The 24,098-nt window shown below is 55.9% G+C and overlaps 1 protein-coding gene and 1 non-coding gene across 3 annotated transcripts in view; one reads left to right on the top strand and one right to left on the bottom strand.

Moving 5' to 3' along the window:
* The window catches only part of TBCD (tubulin folding cofactor D), a 124,361-nt gene that overhangs the window by 52,351 nt on the left and 47,912 nt on the right, over positions 1 to 24,098 (top strand). Inside the window, exon 14 of one of the 2 annotated variants that reach the window (XM_015589652.2) lies at positions 19,331 to 19,487. The exons of the other annotated variant lie outside the window; for it this stretch is intronic. Coding sequence (XP_015445138.1) covers positions 19,331 to 19,487 — 157 coding nt within the window. The remainder of the gene's footprint in view (positions 1 to 19,330; positions 19,488 to 24,098) is intronic. 2 annotated transcript variants of the gene reach the window in all.
* LOC112480140 lies at positions 18,210 to 18,328 on the bottom strand. Its single transcript, XR_003046493.1, has one exon. It is a non-coding gene; the product is annotated as a 5S ribosomal RNA (ribosomal RNA).

Raw genomic sequence — 24,098 nt, 5'->3', positions numbered from 1 at the left:
GAGCCAGGACGGGTTTTTCCTTTTCTAAACGTTGTTAAAAAAAGAAAGGAAGACAGCCGGTTGCCTGCAAAGCCTGGGCTCCTGGGCTCTGGCCCTTGGGAGGAATCATCTGCTGGCCGAGCGCATCGCAGGGAGGAGGGACGGCTCAGGCTGGAAGGGCGAGTGGGAGCCGCATCAGACATCAACGAAAAGAGGAAGCACAGATGTGAGGGGATGAAAGCCAGCAGTAAATTCTTTGAAAAGGCCAGTGGAAGAGATAAACTCCTGGCTTACTGACAGAGAAGGAGAGGAGGCGTGGACTCCTGGACGTTTCGCCGGGGGCTGTGACACCACGGAGACGGAGAGGGCCACGAATGCCTTTGCTGACCAGTGTGCCGGGATCTCATTGGAGGAAGCAGACTTGCCTGGGAGTGTCTGTCGAAATCGAGTCTGGCAGAGTGGCAGGCAGTGCGTCTGTGCTTCGTGCCCTTACGTATAAGTTGGGGTAATAACCACCCACCTGTAACAGTTCCGCTGAGATAGATCTTTCATTCCATGCTGTTCACCCATTTAACGTGTGTGGTTCAATGCCTTCCGGTGTATTCAGTCAATTCTAGAACATTCTCTTAAGCCAGGAAGGAACGGCACAGCCCTTAGCCGTCACCCCGAGACCCCCCATCCTTTTAGCCCTACGCATCCACCAGTCTCTTCTGTCTCTGTGGACTGGCCCATTGCAGGCATTTCTCACGAAGAGACAGCGTGTGGGCTCTGGGCCTGGTCCCCTTCGCTCAGATTGTGTTTTCAGGCTTAGCCACGTTGTAGTGGGCGTCAGCATCTCACTTCTCTCTGCGGCTAAAGCCTACACCATGGTATGGGGTATGAGTTTGCCAGGACTGCCGTGACGGAATACCCCGACTGGGTGGTTTAAACAGACCTTGTTCTTCCCCACAGCCTGAAAGCTGGAAGTCTAAGATCAAGGTGCCGGCGGGGCTGGCTTCTCCTAAGACCGCTCCACTCAGCTGGTAGGCGGCGGCCTCCTCTCTGTCCTCATGCGGTTGTGCCTCATTCCATGTTCTGCTCTGTTCTTAGAAGGACGGCCGTCAGGTTGGATCGGCCCCCCCCGCCCCCATGCGGCCTCACCTCCCCCTAGTTACCCCTTGGAGGGCCCCTCTGCAAATCACATCGTGCGGCCCTGAGGCTAGGGCTTCCGCAGATACACTCGGGGGCCAGCTCAGCCCACAGCCTGTGGAAAGACCTCATCTTCTTTAGCCATGGGCCCAGCAGTGGACATTTGGGTTGATCCCACCTGTTGTTGGGGATGGTGCCACCACCAACATTGGTGTGTGTTTCTCTTGGGTTCAGACCTGGGAGTGGGACAAGGGGACGAGTGCACGTCGGGCTCAGAACGCTGTGCGGCAGGCGGTGCGTCCTGCCGAGGCGCTGGTGGCGGTGGACCCCGATGTTGACGCGGCGGCCCCGGCCTCCTCTTGGTTCATGTTTTCCCAGTATCTCTTTTTCCTGTCTTTTCTTTTAAGCTTTTTCACATTCTTACATTTTGGACGTGTCGGAGTAAAATTCCACCCGTTGGTTTTTAACGGGTGAGGCTAGTCTAACAGTGACACGTAAGTGCTGACACTTGAGTTTGGGTTTGCTTTCCCTGTGCTTAGAGAAAATGTGTTCCTCTTGCCTTTCTAAAAAATCGTGGTTTCTCTCGCACCCTCCCCACCATGCCATATCTTCCTTCTCTATCGGCTTAGAAATTGCATGTCATTTCTCTTCTTTACTGACAGTCTTCAGACTCGTGTCATGAGTGTTTAGTGTCTTGACCCACGTCGCAGGGACGCACAGCCTCTCTGACCTGGTCCCTGCTCTCCTGGCCTCGGCGTCGAGTTTTCCCGTCTGTCTCTTCGTTGAGCAGTAGTTGTTTATCTTAAAGACGGTGTTTGTTCAGACGGCTTGACGTGCACATAGAATTCCTCTTGTCGCCGTTCTTGTCCTGTCCCCAGCTTCACCGCTGGGATGCTTTTACGATCTGTGGTCTTTTAAAGTCTCTTCAGGAAAGGTGTGTGAGTACAAATTGTCTCGTTCCTCTGCAGTTTCTTTCCAGCCCTCATTCCTGAAGATAGTTGTGTTGGCACGCCGCTCCCAGCCGAGGCCCTTCCTCTGCCCCGCGTCGCCCGCGGTGGGTCGCGAGGCCGTTCCTGCAGGTGCGCTGCCCCTGGTCTGGCTGCTTTTCTGATTTTTCTCTGCGTTTTTGGTCTTCTGCAGTTCACCGTGACGAGTGTAGGTGTGGACTTTGTATTTATTAGCTTGCTTCGTTTTCTGTATCTGACTTACATCTTTCATTACTTCGGGCAAAGTCTCAGTCATTAATTCTTTTTAACTGTCTCTTTTGTCTGCTTTCTCCTTTTGGGACCCGGAGTGGCGCTCGGTGTCTCCATCTTTCTCGTCTTCCGTGTTTTCTAACTCCTCTGTGTGGGCTGCGTCCTCAGTGATTTCTTCAGCTCTTTCATTTCCCATGCTCTCTGACCTCCTGGGCCTCCTCTCTGTCAGAGCCAGACCCTGTGTCTTTGGTCCGGTCAGTCACACATGTCATGTACGTTAGGTCTGTGCGCAGCACAGTACGCATACTGTGTCCGTCTGAACAGGTATCTGAAATTGCTCAGTCACTTCTGATGTCTTATTTGTAGCTCGTTTTTGATTTCATCTTTTACTGAACATTTCACGTAGAGTTTTATGAAACCGTTACCTGAAAGTTCCAATATCTAAGCTCCTTTGGGTTTAAATCAGGTGATTTTTTTGTTTGTTTTTTTTTTGGCTGACGCTGCTGGCCAGGCTACACCCCGTGTGCGCACCCTCTGCCATGCTCAGTCTCTGACCCCTCTGCCGTCCTGTATGCTGACCTTGGAGATCCTCCCCTGGACTTCTTCCTTGTCCCACCGTCACTCTGAATTGCCGTGCCAGGCTCCCCTCTGCACGGGTGCCCCATCACCGCATGTGGGCTCCCACCCCAGTCCTGCTTGTAGCTGCTGCCCTTCTCTGCTGTGCCCGGTGGCTTCAGGACGGGATTATCAGAAAGGCAAAGCCAAGGTGTTTGCTCTTACAAACAATTTCTTATTGTGTTGTTTTTAATTGAGGTAAAAGTCATATCATAAAGTTAACCACTAACCATTTTAAAGTGAACAATGCAGCCACATTTAGTACATTCACAGTGTCACTTCTGTCTAGTTCCCAAACGTTTTCTTCACCCTCAGAAGAAGCCTGGTGCCTGGCCCCGTTACCCTCCCAGCCCCGGTCAGCCACTCACCTGCATTCTTTGTTTGTGAGTTACTTCTGGAAATGTCACGTAAATGAGATCACAGCGTATGGGCCTTTCTGTGTCTGGCGTCTTTCGCTGAAGTTCATCAGCGACGCAGCATGTGCCAGAGCTGCGTTCCTTTTCGTGGCTGGATGATATTCCACTGTGTAGATGGGTCACTTCTGCTCCCGTTCACCAGCTGATGGACAGTGGGTTGTAACCACCTTTTGGCCACTGAATAGGGCTGCTGTGAACTTTCATGTACAAGCTGTTGTTTGCACACTTGTTTTTAATTCTTTTGAGGATATACTTAGGGACGGACTGCTGGATCACACAGTACTCGAACGTACTGGGGAGCCGCCAGGCTGTTTCCCCAGCGGCCGCAGGGTGCTCGTCCCCAGCAGCTGTGCACGGGTCCCAGTTTCTCCACATCCTCGCCGGCATTGATATTGTCTGTGTTTTTTTTATTATTATTGTTATAACCAACCTAGTAGGTGTCTCATTATGGCTTTGACTTACACTTCCCTAATGACTAAATGTCAAGCCCGTTTCCATTTGTATATGTCTTTGGAGAAACGTCGATTCGAGTCCTTTGTCTATTTTAAAATCGTTTTGTTTGTCTTTTTTCTGTTGAGTTGTAAGAGTTCTTTGTATGTTCTGGATTCTAGACTCTTATAAGATGAGATTCCTTTTCAAAGAATTTATAGTCGAATGAGAAAATATAAAGCACGTCAAAGTGACATGTGTTTAGAGTTTATACTGAGCATATGTACGTGTGGGAGCCACGTAAACCCTGTATCACATGGTTTTACCTACGTTATTTTTAAGAGTTGAAATTCGTAGTTTGGGTCACAACTATGGTTGTGACAGGAACATGAGGTGGTGCAGTTGTGTGTGTTTTATACACTGCTGCAAGTAATGTCTGTCCACATAATTTATTATTTTACACACTTTGATAACATTTATGCTATTTCAGTGTAAAACCTTTTTATGAGTTTTTAGTAAGAAATCTTATTACCTAGAAGAAACCCTTTACCTACTAAATTAATTTCCACATCTTCCCGAGTTTGTTGTCGGTTTCTCGAGCAGCAGGCCCATTGGGGCGTGAGACACGGTGCAGGGTGGCTGACGCGCTGGGGAGTTCACAGGTACAGGTGAGGCAGCTGGAGAATCCCACTGCACTTGAATTTCAGGTTTGCTCGTGAAAGTGTGTGAGCATTTCTCCTGTGACGCTGCCCTTAGGACTGTCTGCTTGGCTGGGTGGGCCGTGTGGATGCAGGACGTGGCTTAGGCTGGTTTGTAATGTGCCTGGGGTGAGGTCGCCACACTGTCTTTGTACCTGTGACTATCCTTCTGGCCCCTCTGGGCGAAGGCCGGCCAGTGTGGACACGCTGTGTGCGGAGGCCGCTCCCTCAGCAGCCTCCCGGGCCCAGTTGGGCAGCTCCGTGCACAGCTGAGCCCCGGCTGCCTGTGTGGCCTCTGGTGGACCTGCGGGGAGCCCCATGCACGCCCTGAGGTCACTGCACAGGCTCTCTGGCTCAGGGAAGCAAGCCCACGGTGGGGCCCTGAGTGTGCCCCTCGCTGTCATGCCACACAGGGACACGCAGAGGCTGTTGCCTCCGGTCAGACAGCCAGCAGGAGGGAAAAGCACGAATATCCAGATGACAGGCCATTAGTGTTTGGTTAGCGACAAGCCAGCCACTGTCTTTAACAAAGTTATCAAAAAAGTTTCCTTTTCCAGTCACCAGGAGCTTATAAATCTCTCCTGGGTCACTGGAGAGATGGGCCATGGATAGCCAGGCGGGTGAGTGTGGACAGCCAGTGCAGGTGAGTGTGGATAGCCAGGTGCGTGAGTGTGGACAAACAGGCGGGTGAGTGTGGACAGCCAGGTGGGTGAGTGTGGACCCTGTCAGGAACCGAGGGTGAGCCTTGAAGCAGGTACAAGGGATGCATATGATGGAAATCGTGGAAACCAGGGTCTTGGTCGGGACACAGGCTGATTCAGGGATGCGTGAGGGCAGGGCTCCTCGGGGAGGTCACATGAAGGGCCATAGGTGTGGGGGTCTTGTTGCTTTCTGGACGAGGGGAGGGGAAGCCAAGCTCTCCCGGACATGGCCCCGCCCATGGGCGAGGTCACTGGTTGGACAGTGGCTGAGGCTTAACCACCAGGCAGTGTGGCTGTGAGAGACTCTTAAGTCTGTGATCAAAGACTGCTGTTACACTTACCTGTGCTGGCTGTCCACACTCACCTGCCTGGCTTTCCACACTCACTTGCACTGGCTGTCCACACTCACCTGCGCTGGCTGTCCACACTCACCTGCGCTGGCTGTTCACACTCACCTGCCTGGCTGTCCACACTCACCTGTGCTGGCTGTCCACACTCACCTGCGCTGGCTGTCCACACTCACCCGCCTGGCTGTCCACACTCACCTGCACTGGCTGTCCATGGCCCATCTCCAGTGACCCAGGAGAGATTTATAAGCTCCTGGTGACTGGGAAAGGAAACTTTTTTGATAACTTGGTTAAAGTGGCTGGCTTGTCACTAACCAAACACTAATGGCCTGTCATCTGGATATTCGTGCTTTTCCCTCCTGCTGGCTGTCTGACCTTGGGCTTCATGCTTTCTGTAGGTCAGGGACATTGACCCTCAGCTCGCTGAGGTGGGGTCTTGAACAGGATGGTCCTCCCAGCTCCCCAGCTCTGAAACTTTGTGCTGTAGAGATGCTCTTGAGACTGCTGGAGGTCTGGGCACGGTGGCTGGGAATCCAAGGTGGTGAGTCAGTGGCAGAACTGGTCCCTCACTTCCTGGTTAAGCCTTTAATTCTCCCGAACGCTTGTGTTTGCTTCTTTCAAGTTGTTGTCCTTGGGCCACTCTGTCATCAGCTGTGGGCGTTTCATATGCCAGTGGCCCTGGGCTGAGCAGAGCAGGGTGGAGTGTACCCCTACCATGCTCACATCCACTCCTCTCTGCAGTGGTCTTTGGCAAGGCACAGGATGGACAGGCGCTCGTCCTGTGTGGTCTGCTAGTTGAAGTGGCGGGAGAGACAGAGACAGAGACAGACAGACAGACAGAGAGATGGGGGGAGAACTTACGCCTTTGTCACCGCCCACTGAGGAGGGTCCTGCGGAGACCACGGGGGCATGTCATTCACAAAGTACGATTCCTTAGAAGTGACACGGGCATGGGCTTCGGCCAGGCTGGCCTTGCTGGGAAGCCAGCGCCCCAAGGTGATGGCCGAGGGCCAGGTGATGCTGGCTGCGTGGACAGGACGAGGAAGTGCGAGCGGGGTCTCTGTGTCTTCTCCTTCCCGGGTGGCCGGTCGCCTCCTGCTTGAGTTCACAGTTCAGTCCCTGCGAACTTAGTTTGTCCAGAGGTGCTGTGAGGAGCATGTCCCTGTGTCCCATGTTTTGGGGTGTATGCTGGGTCCCCGAACCCTGGGCTGTGACACGTGCCGTGGGAGCTTGGACAAGGTGTGAGCAGCATCAGTGGGCTGGGCGAACTCTCGCAGAAGGATGTCGTGCCTGTGACTTTCCGTGTGTGACAGCGTCCCAGGAACCATCGGTGTCCTCGCGCTTGAATGGAATAAGCCACGGCCCATGCACGGAGCACGGCTGCTTGGTGGCGTTGCTCTAGGCGCTGTGGTGCTGCTCGTTGCCTGCTGCTGACCAGGTGACAGCCGCTCATGCTCAGCCCCGACTCAGCAGGCAGTGCGTGCTGCAGGCCCCACAGGTGCGGTCAGAGCAGGCCAAGCCGTCTGGCGGGGACTGGGCGTCGGCGCCATGCTCCTTGCTCTGGAAGCCTGGCAGCAGGTGCAGCTGTCACCTTCCCACGAATCTCAAGAGGGGACTTGCAAGGGCTGGGGTGTGATCTCAGGAAACGTCTAGAAGTGGAGGGTTTCAGTACTGAAGAGTTAAGGGGTACGTGGGTTGAAGGCTGCATTTTCTACTCGAAGATTTCCAGGCAAACGGTTTATTCAGTTGTGCTTTAGCACAGCCGGGTGACGTTCAGCCACCTCGTCTCAGCTTAGGGACATTTTGCCACCGAGGCTTAGATTACTATATGCGTGGTCTGAAAGCCACACGATGGCAGAGGAGTTGGTCCCGTGGAGCTTCGTGGATGTCCAGGAAGGTGTCCTGGACTGGGGATCCTCCTAGTGGGTGGGGCCTAGGTCCCGTCTGCCTTCTCACAAGGCAGAGGGCCGCCTTGACGGACGTGTGTCCAGGGGAATGCAGCCCAGGGTGTCAGGTGGGGCTCGTCCCGCTCCTCCTCAGTGGCTGGGGTGGGGACCTGGCTGGGAAGTGGCCACTCACTTGCGTGTGGACCCCTCTGTGTGGTGAGGCTTGTTGATGGGGTAAGTTGCAGACATGAGCATTGGATCTGACTTGCTCTGTGTGACCTTCCCGTGGCCCAGAGGCTGGTGGCGAGAGACGCAGACTGTGGTCACGTGTGTCCCTGTCCTGTGGCGTCCACTACGTGTCAAGTCAGTGGCCTGTTTTCAGACCAAATGTGTGGTCACCAAATGGGACAGGTGGGTGGGGGAGGTTTCTCCTCCAAATATTTAGGCTGCTTTGTGTGGGTAGACTCTGGGGGGGGGAAGCGTTGCTGCTGGAAGCATGTCATGAGGGGCGAGAGGTCCCGCTCCGTTTTCCTTCAGCTGTCGAGAAACGTGCAGGAACATGGTACTGGAGCGAAATGCTGGGGCCGTATTTCCTCTTGGAAATTGTAAAAAATGGCAAAGGATCTGAGTTCTCGGGGGGAGAGAGAGAGAGAGTCACTTCAAACAGCGGGTGCCAGACGGTGTGGGGTGGCTGTGCATGGCGTGGCTCCTCGGGGCTCAGGAAGGGGCCAGACCCGCAGCACCACGCCACACGGTCAGGACACTGCCCTCCGCGCAGAGCCGGCTCCCAGTCCTGTTCTGAGAGCAGGATGGACGAGGGTCCTGGAAGGAGTACAATGTGCGTCCTGCCCCCGAGGGTGGGCGAAGGGGAGCAGAGCGGGCCGCCGGGTTCAGGTTGGTCTGCGGATGGCCAGGCCAGCAGCCTTCCCGTGCCTGACAAAGTGCGCTGTCCGGTTCCCAGGCAGTGACAGCTCAGTCCGTGAACTGACATCGTTGGGGTCCGACCTGGGAAGCGCTTCGTCGTGGACGGCCTTCGCGGTGCTCGGTGCCGAACGTTCTCAACCTGCCTGCTCTTTGCAGCAGTCTTACGAGGTGCAGTGTTGGCCACCTGCTGTCCCTCGGCCCCCGTGAGGCCCCCAGGGCGGCCTCGCCCTTGACACGGTGGGTAGGGGCCGAGGCGCGTCTGCGCTTGCCCAGGTCTCTGGCTTCTGACTTCATTAGGAAGCACAGTTTGTCCACAGAGTGTGAAACCTGTGCAGTGCGTTGGTGTCTGAACCCACGACGTTGTCCTCACTGTGTCAGGACCCACGTGGCGCCCAGCTGTCACCTTACAGGCGGGTGACCTTCATGCCTCCCATAATTCTGTAAACACCGCTGGGGTCTGAGCGCGGACCGGAGTGTCAGTCCCTACGAAGAAGGCTGCGAGCGGGCACTCAGCGGCGGGCGCGAAGGGCTTAGGAACCAGCCCCTGCTGGCGGGCCGCGCGCCCGGGCTGGACCCGCACGGACTGGGTCCACGTGGCGTTTGTCACTTAGCCGTGGTACTGTGTGCGTTGTGTTTCTGTAGCTGTGTGGACGTGTGTGGATGCACACAGCAGCGATGAGCACGAGCACCCTCTCATCGGTCACACTCGCCTTTCAGAGGTGTTTTCAGTGACCCTTCTGTTCATCTCATTTTTAATCATCTGAGAGCAGGTTTCGTAGTGTTTTCTTCACGCTGTGGTTTAATTTCAAGTCGTAGGTACTGACCTCTGCAGAACGCCGTGCGGGTGGCTTCACAGTCCGTTTACCTCCTGGCCTGCACGTGGTCCAGACCGCTCAGAGTGGCCTGGGGTCCTGGAGGAGAAGCCCCTGCCACCTCTGGACCCTGCAGGGTGTCCGTCGGGTGGCATAGACGAGATGCAGAGGCTGCCTCGGGACGAAGACGTGTCAGTCCTGTCCAGGCCTCAGAGGAGGACAGGGAAGACACTGGGGCGGGACAGCTTAGTACCAGAGAACATGCAGCCTCGCGTATTCCAGGACCCTCGTGTGGCCGGTCAGCCTTGAGGATCGTGCTTGTTGCAGGAGATGCGGTGGCCGAGAAGTGTCTGAGACAGACTGGCCGCCATCCTGCGGGGCGGAGGGTGGCCGCCTGGTCAGCCGTGCCCACCCGGGCAGCGAGCAGCAGTTGCACGCTCCGGAACGTAGTCTGGCTGAACAGGGAGGTGCCCTAGCTCAAGTCCGTCTTACCGTGTCTCCTGTTCTGATTGATCTTCTAAAGAAAGATGGGGGATTATCTCCTAACACAGGAAAGAGGCTTGTTTAGGTTATTTACAGTACAGTCCACAAAAAACAACATTTAAAAATAACTTTTTAAAGAGCACTCTCCTGACTGCTGTCCCTATTGAGTGTGTGAGAACAAGGAATCACGTGAAGCCTGTGCTCCTGGCATGGTGACGGGGCTGTGGTGTCCCACCATGGAAGGGCGAGGAACGCGGTGGGACGTGCTGAGCCCACGTTGACTGGAAGCCAGTGAGTTTGGAATTGTTTGTTTCTGTGCCAGACAGACAGCAGCTGTTTAAACACCTGACCAGGAACCCCGTGAAAGGTGCACCTGTCGCCCTGCCTTGCTATGGGGGGTGACAGCAGCAGCATTCACTGGCTGGCCTGGCTTTGACATTTGGTCCCTTCCTCATACTTGCTGGGACCCAGGAGCTGGAGGGCAGGAAGGAGGTGCCTGGTGACGTATACTCTGCCCTGGCCACACCTCCCTGGGGCCACCTCTACCTACTTGGTGGGCTAGGGTACCGCTCTGAAGGGGCTCACCTTCCACCTTTCTCGTTACCTCCGCTGACGTCGACGTGGATTTTAACGCTGACTCCTTTGTGATTTGTCCCCCTTCTTCGGCCCACATCTCACGTAGGGTGACTGGAGATGGAGCATGGCCATGCTCGCTTTACCGCACCACTCAGGCCCTGCGCCCGTCAGCACCCAGGCCAACCCGCCACCTGCGAGGCCCGGAGGCCCGGAGCACTAAAGTGTTTATAATTTGGGCACGTAAGCCATTTCTTTAGACACGCTCAGTGGCCACAGTAGTGTCAACGCAGCTGTCATCTTCCCTGGGAAACAATGCTCGTGCCACTTGCTGTGTGGGGGGGGTCCCTGTGCGGCGGGAGTTGCTGTTTTGGGGGTCCCCGTGTGGTGTGTCGCTGTGCAGCGGGGGTCTGGGCCCAAAGCTTCGGCATCTCCAAGGTGAGCCTGTGAACATGATGTTGAAAGAGCCGTCAGCCACCGTCCCCCCTCTTGACCTGGCCTCAGGTGTCTGGCTGGTGGACCAGAGACGGCACCTCCGGCCTTGTGCCCAGGGTGGACCTTCACCTGCCGCTCAGCCTGGCCCAGTGGCCGGGCAGTGCCCCAATGGCGGCAAAGTGTAAACCCGGTTGTTTAATGACCGTGAAGATCAAGCGTGTTCATTATGGGATGTTTTGGATAGTGACACGAAGAAGCTAAGTCGGACGGTTTGTGTTTTGTCACGTCGGGGCTGTGCGTGCGGGTCTCCTAGCGTGATACCCAGAGTGCCTGCTGGACTTGCACGTCCTGGGCTGACCCAGGCTGTCACTCTGAGCCGCAGTTTCCCACGGTGCCATGGGGCGCAGAGACTCGGAGGAGGGCCTGGCTCGGGGGTGCCGACCATCACCAGGTGTCAGGGCACAAGCGGCACCTGAGTGGCGAGGCCCCTCCTGCCGAGCCCCCTGGGGGTGCAGCATGACTTGCCCCATTGTGGTTTGGTCCCCTGCCTCGCAGGGAGCAGGGTTTTGTTTTTGCGGTCATAAACTGTGGTCTCAGCAGGGCGAGATCTCTCTGTAGCCTGGGGACATCTCCTGGCAGGGCCAGGCCCACTGTGTCGAGTGGTGGCGGGGTCGCCGGAGGCCTCCTGACTGCAGAGTGTCCCTCACTGCCTCTCCCCGGCCCCCGGTGCATGGCCTGGTGCCCAGCAGCGCCTGCGCCGTCGCCTTGGGACACGTGCCCAGCAGCTCGTTCAGGGTCTGCGTGCAGACGCTCTGCCACAGGCCTGTGCACGGGACGCGGGCTGTGCCACCGCCCGCCGTGCTGACACGCGTCCAGGGATTGCTGTTGGAAGTCGGGTCAGCCCAGGACCCGCAGAGCCAGTTCCCTCCTCGTTTCTCTCCAGCTCTGTTCACCTTCTTCGTCTTCCCAGCGTTGGGGTGCTGTGTGTGTGACTACCGTCAGGCCCTTGTCCCTCGTGTCACACGTTCCTCATTTGTTATTCACTTTAACACTTCCCCTGATGTATTGAAACCCTTTACACAGAGGCGCCTGCCAGCCCCTTGCTTTCGGTTCTGCCCGTCCCTGGAACTTCGTTCGCACCCGAAATGTGCAGACTGGCTCTGCTCTTGTAGCCGTTTCATAGTTTTCGTTTTAAAAACCTTTCGAGATCTTTAGCGCTTGGTGTTTCTTCGGTGAGTTGTGTTCCTTGGTGAGTCTCGAGTGTGTCGTGTGTCTCTCGGTACACACCGGTGGAGCACAGCCAGCGAGGGGACAGGTCATGAGCCCACGCTTGCTGTGACGCTGGCAGTGGGAGTGTGGGGGTGGCTCGGGTTAGGGCCCAGGCAGGAGGTGAGCCCCTCAGTCAAGAGAGAAGCAGCCGAGCCCCAGGCTGCGTTCCAGAGCCCCCCGAACCTCAGCTGTGCTCCGGGCCCAGGTGGCCCTGTGTCGCAGCTGCACTTGTCAGGACTTTGAGATTTGGCCCGGCTGACTTAACCGCCGCACCAGCTCCCTCACTTGCCCTGGCACCCCGCACCCTGTCCGTGCACCTGCCCCCCTCATCGTGGTTTGTGGAGTGGGTGCCTCAGCCCTTGCTCCAGAAGGTGCTGTGCTGTTCTTGAGAGTGCATCTCCTTTAAAGTTTTGTGCTTTTTATCACAGTTTCTACACGTTTCCTTCAAAACTTAAGATATTTCATATATAGTTTTATTGCTAGTGCAAGTAGGGATTTTCATGACATTTTCCTCACAGATAATGCTGTAGGGCAGGCAAAGGCACTTAGGACACCTTTACTTGGTGTCCTGGTGCCTCCCTGGGCTCAAGGGCAGTATCACCACTAGACCTGCCACGTCCCCTCCCAACAGCCAGATTGCTCTCCGTTTCTGAGTTTGTCATTCGGCAACATTACACAGTGGTGTGTAGTGTACCTCGTTTTGAGCTTGGCTGTTTTCAGCCATTGTGATTTCATGGAGGTTCATCCAGGTGGCTGCGTGTGTGACTGGTCTGTTCCCTGCTGTTGCCGGGGAGCATTCCGTGGTGCGGATGTGCGGTGCGTTTGACGTCACGCTCAGAAGGACGCTTGTCGTTCCGGTGTTTGGCCGCTGTGGAGGAAGCTGCTCTGAACATCTGTGTACAGGTCCCCGTGTGCGAGAGTCCCGTTTCTGTGGGCTGAGTGCTGAAAAGTGCAGTGACGGGCTCAGAGAGGAAGTCTGTTTTTTGCAGTTTATTTTTAATGGAACAGATAGAGGCATTCCAATGGTTGAGAGAAAATGTTTTAATGTTTTCAGACAAGTTATTTTGAAAGATTACCTGAAATCATTACCCCCGCCCCCCTTAATGAGGAACAATTCCGTAGGCAGTTTGGTTTGGGGACAGACGTTCCCCCTTTGGCCATATAGACCTGGGCAGGCAGTGTTCCAGAGAGCTTAGAGGCAGCCTTAGTGCTCCTCAGATTCCTTCTCCCATTACACAGATTTAATCTGAATCTCTAGCTGTTCGGGACAGTAAGCAGATTTGTGTAACTTCACTGACTTATTTTCTCGTCATTATGCCCAGGGGAAGCTGTCGAACCTCCCTGAGGGCATGCCTAGCTCTCCCTGTGGTTAGGGCTGGGTTTAGGCCCTGTGGGGTGGGGCGTGGGCAGAGGGCCTGGCGGGACTGGCCCTGGACACTGAGGGGCAGGGCACGGCCAGATGGAGGAGGGCACGTCTTATTGGCGGCCTCAGCCTTGCTTCATGATGGAAGTGTTTCAGGCGGTCTCGCCACCAGCAAGACCGCATGCGGGCTCTGCCGAGACAGCAACACCCTCCTGTCCCGCCGTCGCTTTGCCCTTGGGAGGTGGGAGGCTGTGAGCCCACGTGGCTGCTGTGCGCTGTGATGATCATGTGCTTCACATGTGGTGGGGACTCACCAGAAGCCGGGGCGCCTGGTGAAGGAGCCTCTGTCCTGGCCTCTTGACCACTGAGCCTCGGCGCTTGGCCCGGCCTCGTGGGCAGGGGCGGGTGGGTCTCGTTCTGCATGCAGACTCAGGAGGGGGTTCCTGGCCCAGAACGGCTGTGTGACGCCCCTTGGCGCTGCCAGTCTGGCAGGTGAGTGTGCTCAGGGCCCTGGGGGAGAGTGGAGACGGGGTGCCCCAGCCAGCGCCCTCCCCTGGTACCCCAGGGTGACGCCCCCGTCATGCCCTGTGGGAACGGCTGGACCAGCGTTTCCGTTTCAGTGGGCCCGGGAGGCCAGCACACAAGTCCACCCCCCGCCCCACCTTGCAGAGTGATGGGCATGGCCACACGGCCAGCCATTGCTGCCCTCAGGCCAACCAAGAGCCTTTGGGACAGTTTTTCAGAAACGTCCTGTGGGAACTGAAAACCAGACTGTGGAATCAGATATCCTGTGCACCACTTCCTCGGTTCCCTAGCAGGCTCAACGTTGGCTTTTTCTGAGCAAGTTGGACTGCATTTTTGAGGAAGGTATGATGGCTATTTGTACTGGTGGCCTACACAGAACTTTTGTGGTGATGGCCACGCCCACTCCTGGGACACCAGTGCTTTCCGGGGCCAGAGTCTGGGCAGGCGGCTCTTGGGTCTGAGTGTGGCTCCACTCGCAGCCCTGTCCTGTGGGGAGGCGACTCCTGCTCTCCCTAGCTCGGGGGCATCCTGGGAGCCGTGGCCCTGTGCCCCCAGGGAGAATCACCCCGTGTAGCCTGGGAGACACGCCCAGTGCATCCTGGGAGATGTGGCCCTGTGCCCCCGGGGAGAATCACCCCGTGTAGCCTGGGAGACACACCCAGTGCATCCTGGGAGATGTGGCCCTGTGCCCCCGGGGAGAATCACCCCGTGTAGCCTGGGAGACACGCCCAGTGCCTCCTGGGAGATGTGGCCCTGTGCCCCTGGGGAGAATCACCCCGTGCAGTTGGGAGACATGCCCAGTGCATCCTGGGAGATGTCCCCAGGGAGAATCACCCCATGCAGTTGGGAGACATGCCCGGTGCATCATAGGAGACGTGGCCCTGTGCCCCCGGGGAGAATCACCCATGCGGTTGGGAGACACACCTAGTGAATCCTGGGAGATGTGGCCCTGTGCCCCCCGGGGAGAATCACCCCGTGTAGCCCGGGAGACACTCCCAGTGCAATGAATGCTTTTTTAAGTTAGTACAATTTATTACTTACCAAAAGACGTAGCTTTGTGCTGGCTATGTAATCATTTTTTATGAACAGGGTTCCCCCTGTTCCCTGGGATGCACACACTACAAACCCTGCAGTGTGGACTGTGGCACTCTGAGGGTTAAGTCCCTTCTCTCACCTGGAGGCTGCTTTGTCCTTAGGCGGTTGGCAGTGGACACATGACATGCTGTCTAGAGAGAAGGGCATTTAGTTACATTGCTGGACTCTGGGCTGCCAAAAGGAAGCCCTCTGGGGACCGTCTGTACCTGACAGGCATTAGCAGTTGTGACTGAGACCATGAGAAAGCTTTTGTTCAGAGCTATTGAAGAGTCTCTTATTTTAAACCTGTTGAATGTAGAAAGAGTTGTTTTTTATTTTTTTCCTCTGATAATGACTTTTTCTAAAAGTTTAGGGCAGGGACTGTTTCTATTCCATATACCACCCCCCCTCCCAAGCTTTGTGATCAAGTGCACTGGGGGGTCTGTCTCTTGTTCTCTGGGTCCCTGGATGTCAGAGCTGGAAGCCTGGGGTACCCTTTCACATGGAGGAGTCTGAAGAAGGCCCGAGGGGTCAGGGGGCAGCTCTGGGCCCTGCCCAAGAGCAGCAGAAGTGCCCGCCCACCCTTTCACCCCTGGATCACAACTCACCACCAATCTGGAGATGAATTGGAACCAATTGGCTCATTTTCTGATTTTCTTGTTAAAGAAATCTATCATCTCACTTTCTCTCCCGGGCTGTTTTGCTTTCTGCAATTCACATTCCTTTGCAGTGACCCGTCGCCCTGGCGGTGACTGCACGGTCTCTGTCAGACCCCATCCAGCAGTGTGGCCTTTCTGGGTTGCTGGCAGCCACTTCTTTGCCTGCACTTGCGTGTCAGCGCTGATGTTTGCTGCAGGTGTTATGAAGGAGCCATCAGAGGTTTCCGAGCAGGAGGATGACAGGATAAAGACGTTGGAGGCTGTGCTGAGGACCACGGTGCATACAGGCAGGCGGGGCTCTGCCAGGCAGTGCAGCAGCTCAGCCACACGGGAGGGTGGGGCTGACAGTGAGGCCCATGAGGCCAGGTGGGCTTGAGTCTCTTTTTCTCTGACCTAGCTCTGCAGGAGGGCACAGAGACATCCAGCCCCTTCACGCAGCACGTGGGATGTGTGGGTGCCAGGGGCCACAGGAAGTGCAGCTGGCACCCCCACTCCTCTCTCACGTTGGAGGGAGCCTGGGTGCCAGCGTACAGCACCCCGCCCTCTCACAACTGACCTTTTTCGACGCCTTGAGGCAGAAGTGGCCAGCTGGACCTGTGATTGGACCTACTGGCCTGTCAGTTTTACTAAAAATAAATGTCAATCAAAACGCGGGAGGCCTCTGTGCGGAGGCAGCTGTCTATTAGTGGGATCCAGGTTAGCAACTTGTGCCCTTTTCCTCACGACTGCTCGGCCTTACTAGCCAACAGAAATGGGGCTTTAGAGTGCTGTCTCATTTTGACTTGGGAACAGACGCTGGGCTCGTGGATCAGGGGTCAGGCTCTGGGGATATGACGGTCGTGGCTCCCCCGTGAGCTCAGTGACCTCGGGGGGTGAGCAGCTTAGAGGTAGGGGCTGTGTCCACGCAGAGGCAGGCTTCTCCCTGGGGGGCACCGAGCATTTCTAAGTGTAGTAGTTGTCCTCCTGAAGTAGCCATTGAGGTAATGACTGCTGTCATTCATAGTTGTCTGTTTTGAAATTGATTTTGTCCAGTGGACCGATAAATTGGGACTCAGCAGTTAGCACCTAGAATTCCCTCAGGGTACAGAACTGCTGAGTGGTCCTACCCAGAAGTGTCTGGTTGGCTGTGTCCCCGCTACAGTTTTCGGGACTCTGGCATGGCGGTGATGCTGTGTGTGTTAGTTATGCTCTTCTCCTGCGGGTGGCACAGCCTATTAGTTTTGACATTTGTTCGGTCATGAATGGGCGATCCTATCAGCACAGAAAGTATGAGCAGCACTAGAAAACTAGGAGTAATTTGAGGTAAACTAGAATATTTTCCAGGTAAAACAACTGAAGACCAGTTGTGTTACTGATTTGGCGTCGTTCCAATAGAGAATAGTTTTAAAATCACCGAGTAGAGGGAACTACTTAATCTTCGGCAGCTATGGCCATGCCCTCGTGTCCGGCTGGCATTGCACTCCGCGTTGGGGGTCCTCAGCACACCCAGACGAGGACCGAGGCCTACTCCAGGCGTGAGTGACCTTGGCATCCACGTTGCGGACGCCCTGGAGCAACCGGCCTGTCCCCGTGGAGAGCAGGCGCCCACGAGTCGCTGCTCCTGTGAGCGAGTGTGCATCCCGTGTCTCTCAGCCTGCTTGAAACAGGTATAATTGATAACATGCTGTCTTTGAGCTTGTTGTTTTGGAGTACGTCTATTTTATGTAATTTTTAGTAAAACACATGAACGTTTTATAATCTTATGAAAAATAATTACTATGTGTGTATAAAGAAAAGAATCAAATCCATTTTGTCGTTGCTATTTTTGTAGAATCAAGAAGGCAGAAGGGCTATTTGTGTTCACAGCCCTTCAGTTGTTTCTTGTGATTTTTTTGGTCTAAGATTTTTTTCTAGGTTCACTTTACCAGAAGATAATTTCTGTGATGATAGCTGCATGTGCTAACAATGGATACTTTAGTTTTCTTAAATCCATACCTGGAGTGTCTTTTTCCAGACTGCAGATGACGGCGTCAGCTTTGTTGAAGGAGAGGGTGTGAGGTGCGTGCGGACGTGGAGGGCCTGGCACCTGCTGGTCTCCTTGTCCTGCCTCGATTACCTGGTGCTTTCTGTGATTCTGTTTCTCTCATCTCTGGCTTCTGAGCTGCATCCCTTGTTTTCTTTGTTCGGTGATTGGCCCCCTGCGCTGTCCTGTGCTGGCTGCCATTCTGTGCGTGGGGACTACACGCCCTGGCCACGACCCCACTCCAGCTTTACCCCGGAAACCACGTGGGGCCTGGACTGTGACGCTGCGGAACACGGGAGGCTGTGGCCGTGTGCACTGTGGAAGGGCTCGCTCCCCGTGGCCTCACATGGCCGGCCGGCCCGAGGGGGTATGGGCCGTGTCCTCCTCCGTCCCACTGTCACGTGGTGTCACGGGTCAGAGGCTGATCAGCGGCAGCAGGTTGGCCCTGGTGCCAAGCGCTTGGGACTCGGTCACCCCATCCCATGAGGACAGACGCTCACTCTTCTCATTTCCGTGCTTTGCAAACACCAGGACCCGCTGTTCAGGGAGCCGCACGGCAGCGCCACTGTCTGTTTTGGGTCAGTAAATTGGGACTTTCGCCATGGTCTTTCTTAAAATTCCAATTAGTGTGAATTTTTTAAAATATTAACATTCTATCTTTAAGTTTTACTTTATTTATTTACTTATTTTTTAAACGCCTACAGTGCCCGGTATTCCCAGGCGGTCTCCCATCCAAGTACTAACCAGGCCCGACCCTGCTTAGCTTCCGAGATCAGATGGGATCGGGCTAGTTCAGGGTGGCGTGGCCGTAGACTTTAAGTTTTAAATTGTAAATTTTTCTTAAGCTTTTTTCTGTTACATATTCCACTATAATTAAGAGGCTTTTAAAAATTGGTTTCGTTTATAAAATTAAATTCCCTTATACTTTTTAAACTCTATGCATGAATGTAATACTTTGAAGTAATTTAAAGCAATTTAACTGATGTGTCTCTAATAAGCAAAACCTTCATACTTGAAATACATAAATCTAATAAACTTAACATAAAATGGTAAAACTTTAGCTCCTTTAAACATTCCAGTATTCTCACCACATGTCTTAAAATCCTATAACATCTTTATATAAAAAATCACTTATGTAATATTAGACATTTTCAAATGGGACCAGGCTAATGTTATGTATTTCAAATTACTGTGTACATTACAGATATTTTAGGTTATTAAACACACACATTGCTCCTAAAGTCCACGCAGAAGCACAGAGGTAACCATGGGTTCGATTTCCTTTATCATTTTAGTCTCGATTCTAAAACTCCCCCAGGTGACAGACACCCTCGGAGCGTGTGGGTGGAATGGGCCCCTCCGCTGCCCACCCGCCTCCACTCTGTTCCATCTCCCGTGCTGCACTGGGTAACAGGACTCCAGGGGCTGGTGCCCGCCATACCTGCAGCCCTCTGTCGGGCGTGGCGGCCTGCACTCTGGGTCTCGGGCCCTGTGGTGTCCCCAGCACCGGGGCCGGTCCTGTCCTGTCACTCTTGAGTCTCAGTCTGCACTCTAGTCTCGGGCCCGGCAGGTGTTCCCATGCCATTTGGGAGGGACTTCCATTTCTCCGTGTAATTTTCGAGCAGCTTTAAATGTTTTCACCTGACTTGAGCTGGTGGTCCCCGTTTCTCTTGCAGGCGTGTTCTGTCTGCCGCGGCTGGACTGTGCGTGCCAGTGGTGCCCGCTTCTGTCAGGGCTGCGGTGCCGACAGTCGCGTCACGACAGTAGGTGCTGCTCCTGGGGCCCCGTGCTCACAGCCTGTGTCCCCTCTGCCCAGTTGTCACCGTGATCCTGAGGGCGCTGACCTACGAGGAGAGGCGGGGAGCCTGCAGCGTGGGCGCCAACGTCAGGGACGCCGCCTGCTACGTGTGCTGGGCCTTCGCGCGCGCCTACGAGCCTCAGGAGCTGCAGCCCTTCGTGGCCGACATCGCGAGGTAAAGCCTGCGCATCCCGGAGCGGGGTCCGTCCCCGCAGTCGCCCGGGAGGTGTCCTGGGAGCGTCCATGTGACCCAGGAGCCTGCGCGTGTCCCGAGAGGGTGCGCGTGACCCGGGGGCGTGCACGTGACTCGACAGCGTGCGCGCGTCCTGGGAGCGTGCGCGTGACCCGGGAGCGGGCGCGTGCGCAGTGGCCAGCACCCGCCCCTCCCACATTCGCCGCGGGAGATCGGTGTGCACGCACCAGCGACGCGGTTCCAGGGGTGGTCGGAACGAGGACACAGCGCGGCCTGGCACGTTCAGTGGGGACACCTGGGGGCTTTGGCTGGCGTGAGTCCGGGGGCCTTAGATAAGGGGACTCGGCCTCTTAGGGGGTGTGGAGGGAACACAGGCGGGGACACGTGATTCTGCCTGGTGAGGGGTGCTTCTGATCCCTGCGTGCGTGTCTTACCGAGACACGTTCGGGAACTTGGCTGTCGTGGCTCTCACCGTCACGGAGTTCCTGGGTCGCACGGGGACGCTGGAGGAGGACGCCTTCAGACAGCGGCCACTTCTGTTGAGGACCAGTCTTGGTCTGGCCTCCACTTTTCTAATTTTTATGTCTTAGCACTTGAATGCTCAGCAGTGACATCGACACCTTTGACACAAAACCCAGCGCGCTTGAGAACAGTTCTGTAAGGTGGTAAAGCACACTTTTTCTGGCCTCCTGGCGGGAGGGCAGAGGCCAGCAGAGTGCCGTGCGGACTGCCCAGGCCTGGGCTCTCCTAAGGGTGCGTCGGGCTCCGGGGCTTTTGGCGTGTGCGCCGCTGGAGCCCCCGGAGGTGTCTGCCTGTGCCATCATGCTCCGCTTTTAAGACCCGTTCTTTCCTTGTTTGGAAAAATGCAGAACAAATGTGTTCCAGGTACGGGAATTGTTAGGTTAATTTTTGCACTCCAAATTGGTACTCTGCTTTTGGGCTGAAATAAGTTCCTTTGGCTTGAAAAAAGTCAGGTCTTTATTTCTTATTGTTAAGTATCCAGAGGAGGGGCACTGAGCCCAGTTACAGCCCCAACACTCATGATTTTGACTAGGGAAGGATTTCAAGCCCATGCTCAGGTCGTGAAACTGCCTCTCGCAGCTCTCTGGGAGATGCCACCCTTAGTCTGTGCGTGAAGCCTATAGGCAGCAGGAGACCCCGCAGGTCTTAGACCGGCCATGGGCCCGGCTCTGGCTAGGCTGCACCTCTCCGTCAGCAGACAGCGTGAGGAAGAGGCCGAAAGCCGGGCTCCGTCAGCCTCCGAGCGTGGCTCGGGCCTCGGGGCTGCAGCGCCGTTCAGTTCTTGCTGTGCTCCATCTCGCCAGTCCTGGGTCAACAGGGAACCTCGGGCAATGGACAGCACAGGAAATACCTGGCTTCCATCTGTCCTCTCACCATATCAGAGCAAATCTGCAGAACAGCCTGAGGGTGCTGATAAGTTCCGGGAGCTAATGCATCCCCAGGAATCCGTGAGGATGCGTGCCTCCTGTCCTGTCCTCCCTGGGAGTGGAGGGCAGGCTGAGAGGCCAGTGGTCCTGGAGAACCAGCAAGGCCCGGCGTGCCCGGGCCCCTGTCCCTCACTCGTCCCCAAGGGCCCCTGGCTGATCTGAGGTCAGCAGCATGGGTGAGGGCCAGGCCCTGCCTGTGGGCGTGTCCCCATTCCCCGGGCCCTGTAAACAGGCTGTGTTGGCTGTGTGGCACGGCTGCAGTGAAGGCACGTCCTGCTGCTCTCCTGTGCCCTCCTCGACCTTTCGGAAGGTGCTCCGTAACTAGAGGATGGAGCAGCTCTGTTCTCCGTTGGTGTCGCAGAGTGACAGTTCCTCGATGCCGATACCTGTCTCCTTCAATTTGTGGTGCTGGGCGGGCACTGGGGCGGCCCCGGCTCCACTGAGCGGGAGGCGAGTGGCCCTGTGCGGTGGGCGCTTGCCCGGGGCCCGGGGCCCAGTGCCGACAGGTGCCTCCTTGAGGCGGCCGTGCCGCAGCTGCAGGGGTCCTGATGAGACAGCCCTGACGCGCTTCTCCTTCAGCTTGACGTTCGTCACAGCGGTCTTCCTCTCCTCCCTCCAGGGACTCTGTTTGGAGAAGCTGGGCCAAAGGCTCACGGGTTGGCAGAGGAAGTGGGAACGGAGCGAGGCTTTGCTCTCGGGGCAGGCGGGCCCCTGTCCCCATGTCCCCTGTCATGCACCCTGTTCTCCACTTGGGACAAAGCTTCTCACGGCACCGTGGGTGTGAGCACTAGTCACAGACCTCGTTGCCACCTGTGAGAAGTGATGCTGGCGGATGGTCCCCCGTCAGACGTCCCCAGGCGCATGTGGGATGGAGAGAAGGACTCTTTTTTGTCCAGGGCGCTGGGTTGTTGGGAGGGAGGCTCTTTCAGCCACAGCACATGACAGCATCATCTCGGCGGTGGTTTATAAAGTGAAACATTGACCTGTGAAAAGGCGAGTCAGTACTAAGCTCAGGTCTGGGCAGGTCACATGCCTGAGGACCTGGACAAATGCCTGGTCCTGGTCCGCACGGTGGCCCGACTGAGCTGCAGTGCCACACGAGTTTGCGTGGGCCCTTCTCAGTGTGCAGGAAGGGGACTTGGTTTTCATGGTGGCTGAAGGCCCTGGCACATGTTACCCAGGGTCATCCTCCATCATTCAGAAGAGGGGAGACAGGTTTGGGGCCCAGCCAGCTGGTCCATCACAGCGACAGGGCCCTGGCCACGAGGGTCGCTCTCTGGAGTATGGTGTCTGCAGGGCACAGTGACTGCTCTGTGTGGGCAGTTAGCGTTGGTCCACCACGTCAAATGACAGTGACTTCGCACATCTGCTTGTAGCTGAGAGAGTGGCACCATGCCCGTCTGTGGGAGTCCCGTGGACCCTGCAGGGAACTTCTGAGTGAAACTCCACCGCCCCACGGTGTCAGGACCGTGACGGGGAGGTGGGGGTGGAAGTGGGTGTTCAGATTACTCGACCCTCTGAGCTGGGAGGCGTTCTGAGAGCTTTGCTAACTAAACACGAGGGCCGGAGAGCACCCACTGTGGTGGGGTGGCTAGCGTCCGCTGCAGACGTGCCTGGGGCAGGGTGCCCTCATGGGCCTCCTGGGTGTGCCCGTGGGTGCTACTGAGCTTATGCAGAGCCACACCTGGGGGCCTGCCTTCCTGGCGTCTCCTACCCAACCCAGAGGTAGTAGCCTCGCTGAGTTTCTGCTTGGAAAGGTCCCCTTGTCCCCTTCCTTGCGCCTGCCCCGGACTTGATTGGCATGTGCCCTTTGCAGCCGCGCCCGGCAGGTTTCCAGGCCAGTCGGGCAGGTTCCGAGGGAAACTGTGCCAGCCCTTCCTGGTCCATCTGGGCTGCAGGCACTGGGGGGTGGAGAGGCGGCTGGAAGGTGAGTCACTGTGCCAGGTGAGCCTGGAGGACGCTGCTGGCCCGCACCTCCCCGCCCGGGAGTATCGGTCGGGTGTGTCCTTCAAGATCTGCTTCCTTGGTTTGTAGTAAGTGACCACATTTTAATTGTCAGCTTTTAAGCCCATTAATCCTGGCACACGATAAAATCTTGGTATCTTTAAGTATACTTTCACAAACTCTCCCATGGATCCTGCAGAAGTCAATAGTGAAGATCAAAACGTGGTTTTGCAGATGAAGCAGACAGGTGTGACAGAAAGCCTGGGCGGTGGTGGTCACGGGGCAGGACCGGCCCCAGCAGGCCACCCACACAGGGCCAGAGGTCAGGGGCCGTGTGGGCGGGGTGGGGCTCAGCTACCCGCTTCCTGTGAAGGGGCTTGGAGACCCTCTGTTGTACAAACGTCGAAAAGGAAAGCTTCAGACACAATCATGTTTTCAGTTAGTGGTGGTCGGCTTTGAAAGCCTGTTCCCTCAGCACTGTGTGCAGACAAAGAAACGCAATGCTTTCTTTGTGGAAAAGCCAGGCAGCCTCAGGAAAGGAACAGTGAGGCACAGAGGGCGGAGACGGCGCAGAAGGCTGGGCCGCACCTAAAACACTCCCCGGCAACCACACCGCTAATTTGCAAGGAGGAAAGAGATGAGCCCTGTTGCCAGCGAGTGTGCCTCGGCCATCGCCTTCGGGTGATTTCTTCACCTGAAACTCTCTTGTCAGCTGAGTGGCTGTTGACATCAGGCTGCAGGCCCCGCCCGCCCCAGCCGTAGCCCGGGGACTGGCTCCCCGATGTCTTCCTCCAGGGCAAGGTTGGCCTCAAAAACTGGGAATGGCAAGCTTGGCTCAGAGCTACATCTTGTCCTCACCAGACTTTTTTCAGGCTTCCGGGGGAGGGTAGTCCTTTTTGTGCTTCGAGATTGCTGACCAGTGTCCCCTACTGCCCACCTGGTGACTCTCCATCCAGCCTCCACGCTAGCTCCGCTGTGACTTAAAAGTGCTTCGAGTCGCCTGGTGTTTTACGGCTGTGCTGATGGGAGCGGATGCCACTCTACGCGACCTCAGCCGTGCAAAGCCCTGGCATTTCACTGGAAAAACCATGGGATTTGCAGCTTTCCACCATCGTGGGTGGATAACAAGTTATTTATTAGCTTGATGTTTAAAAAATTTTTTGATTTTTAAATGATAGAGTTATTATTACTTAAGGTAAAA

This window comes from Pteropus alecto, unplaced genomic scaffold (genome assembly GCF_000325575.1).
Source record: "Pteropus alecto unplaced genomic scaffold, ASM32557v1 scaffold134, whole genome shotgun sequence".
Taxonomy (NCBI): Eukaryota; Metazoa; Chordata; class Mammalia; order Chiroptera; family Pteropodidae; genus Pteropus; species Pteropus alecto.
This window is presented reverse-complemented; position numbering and strand designations above follow the sequence as displayed.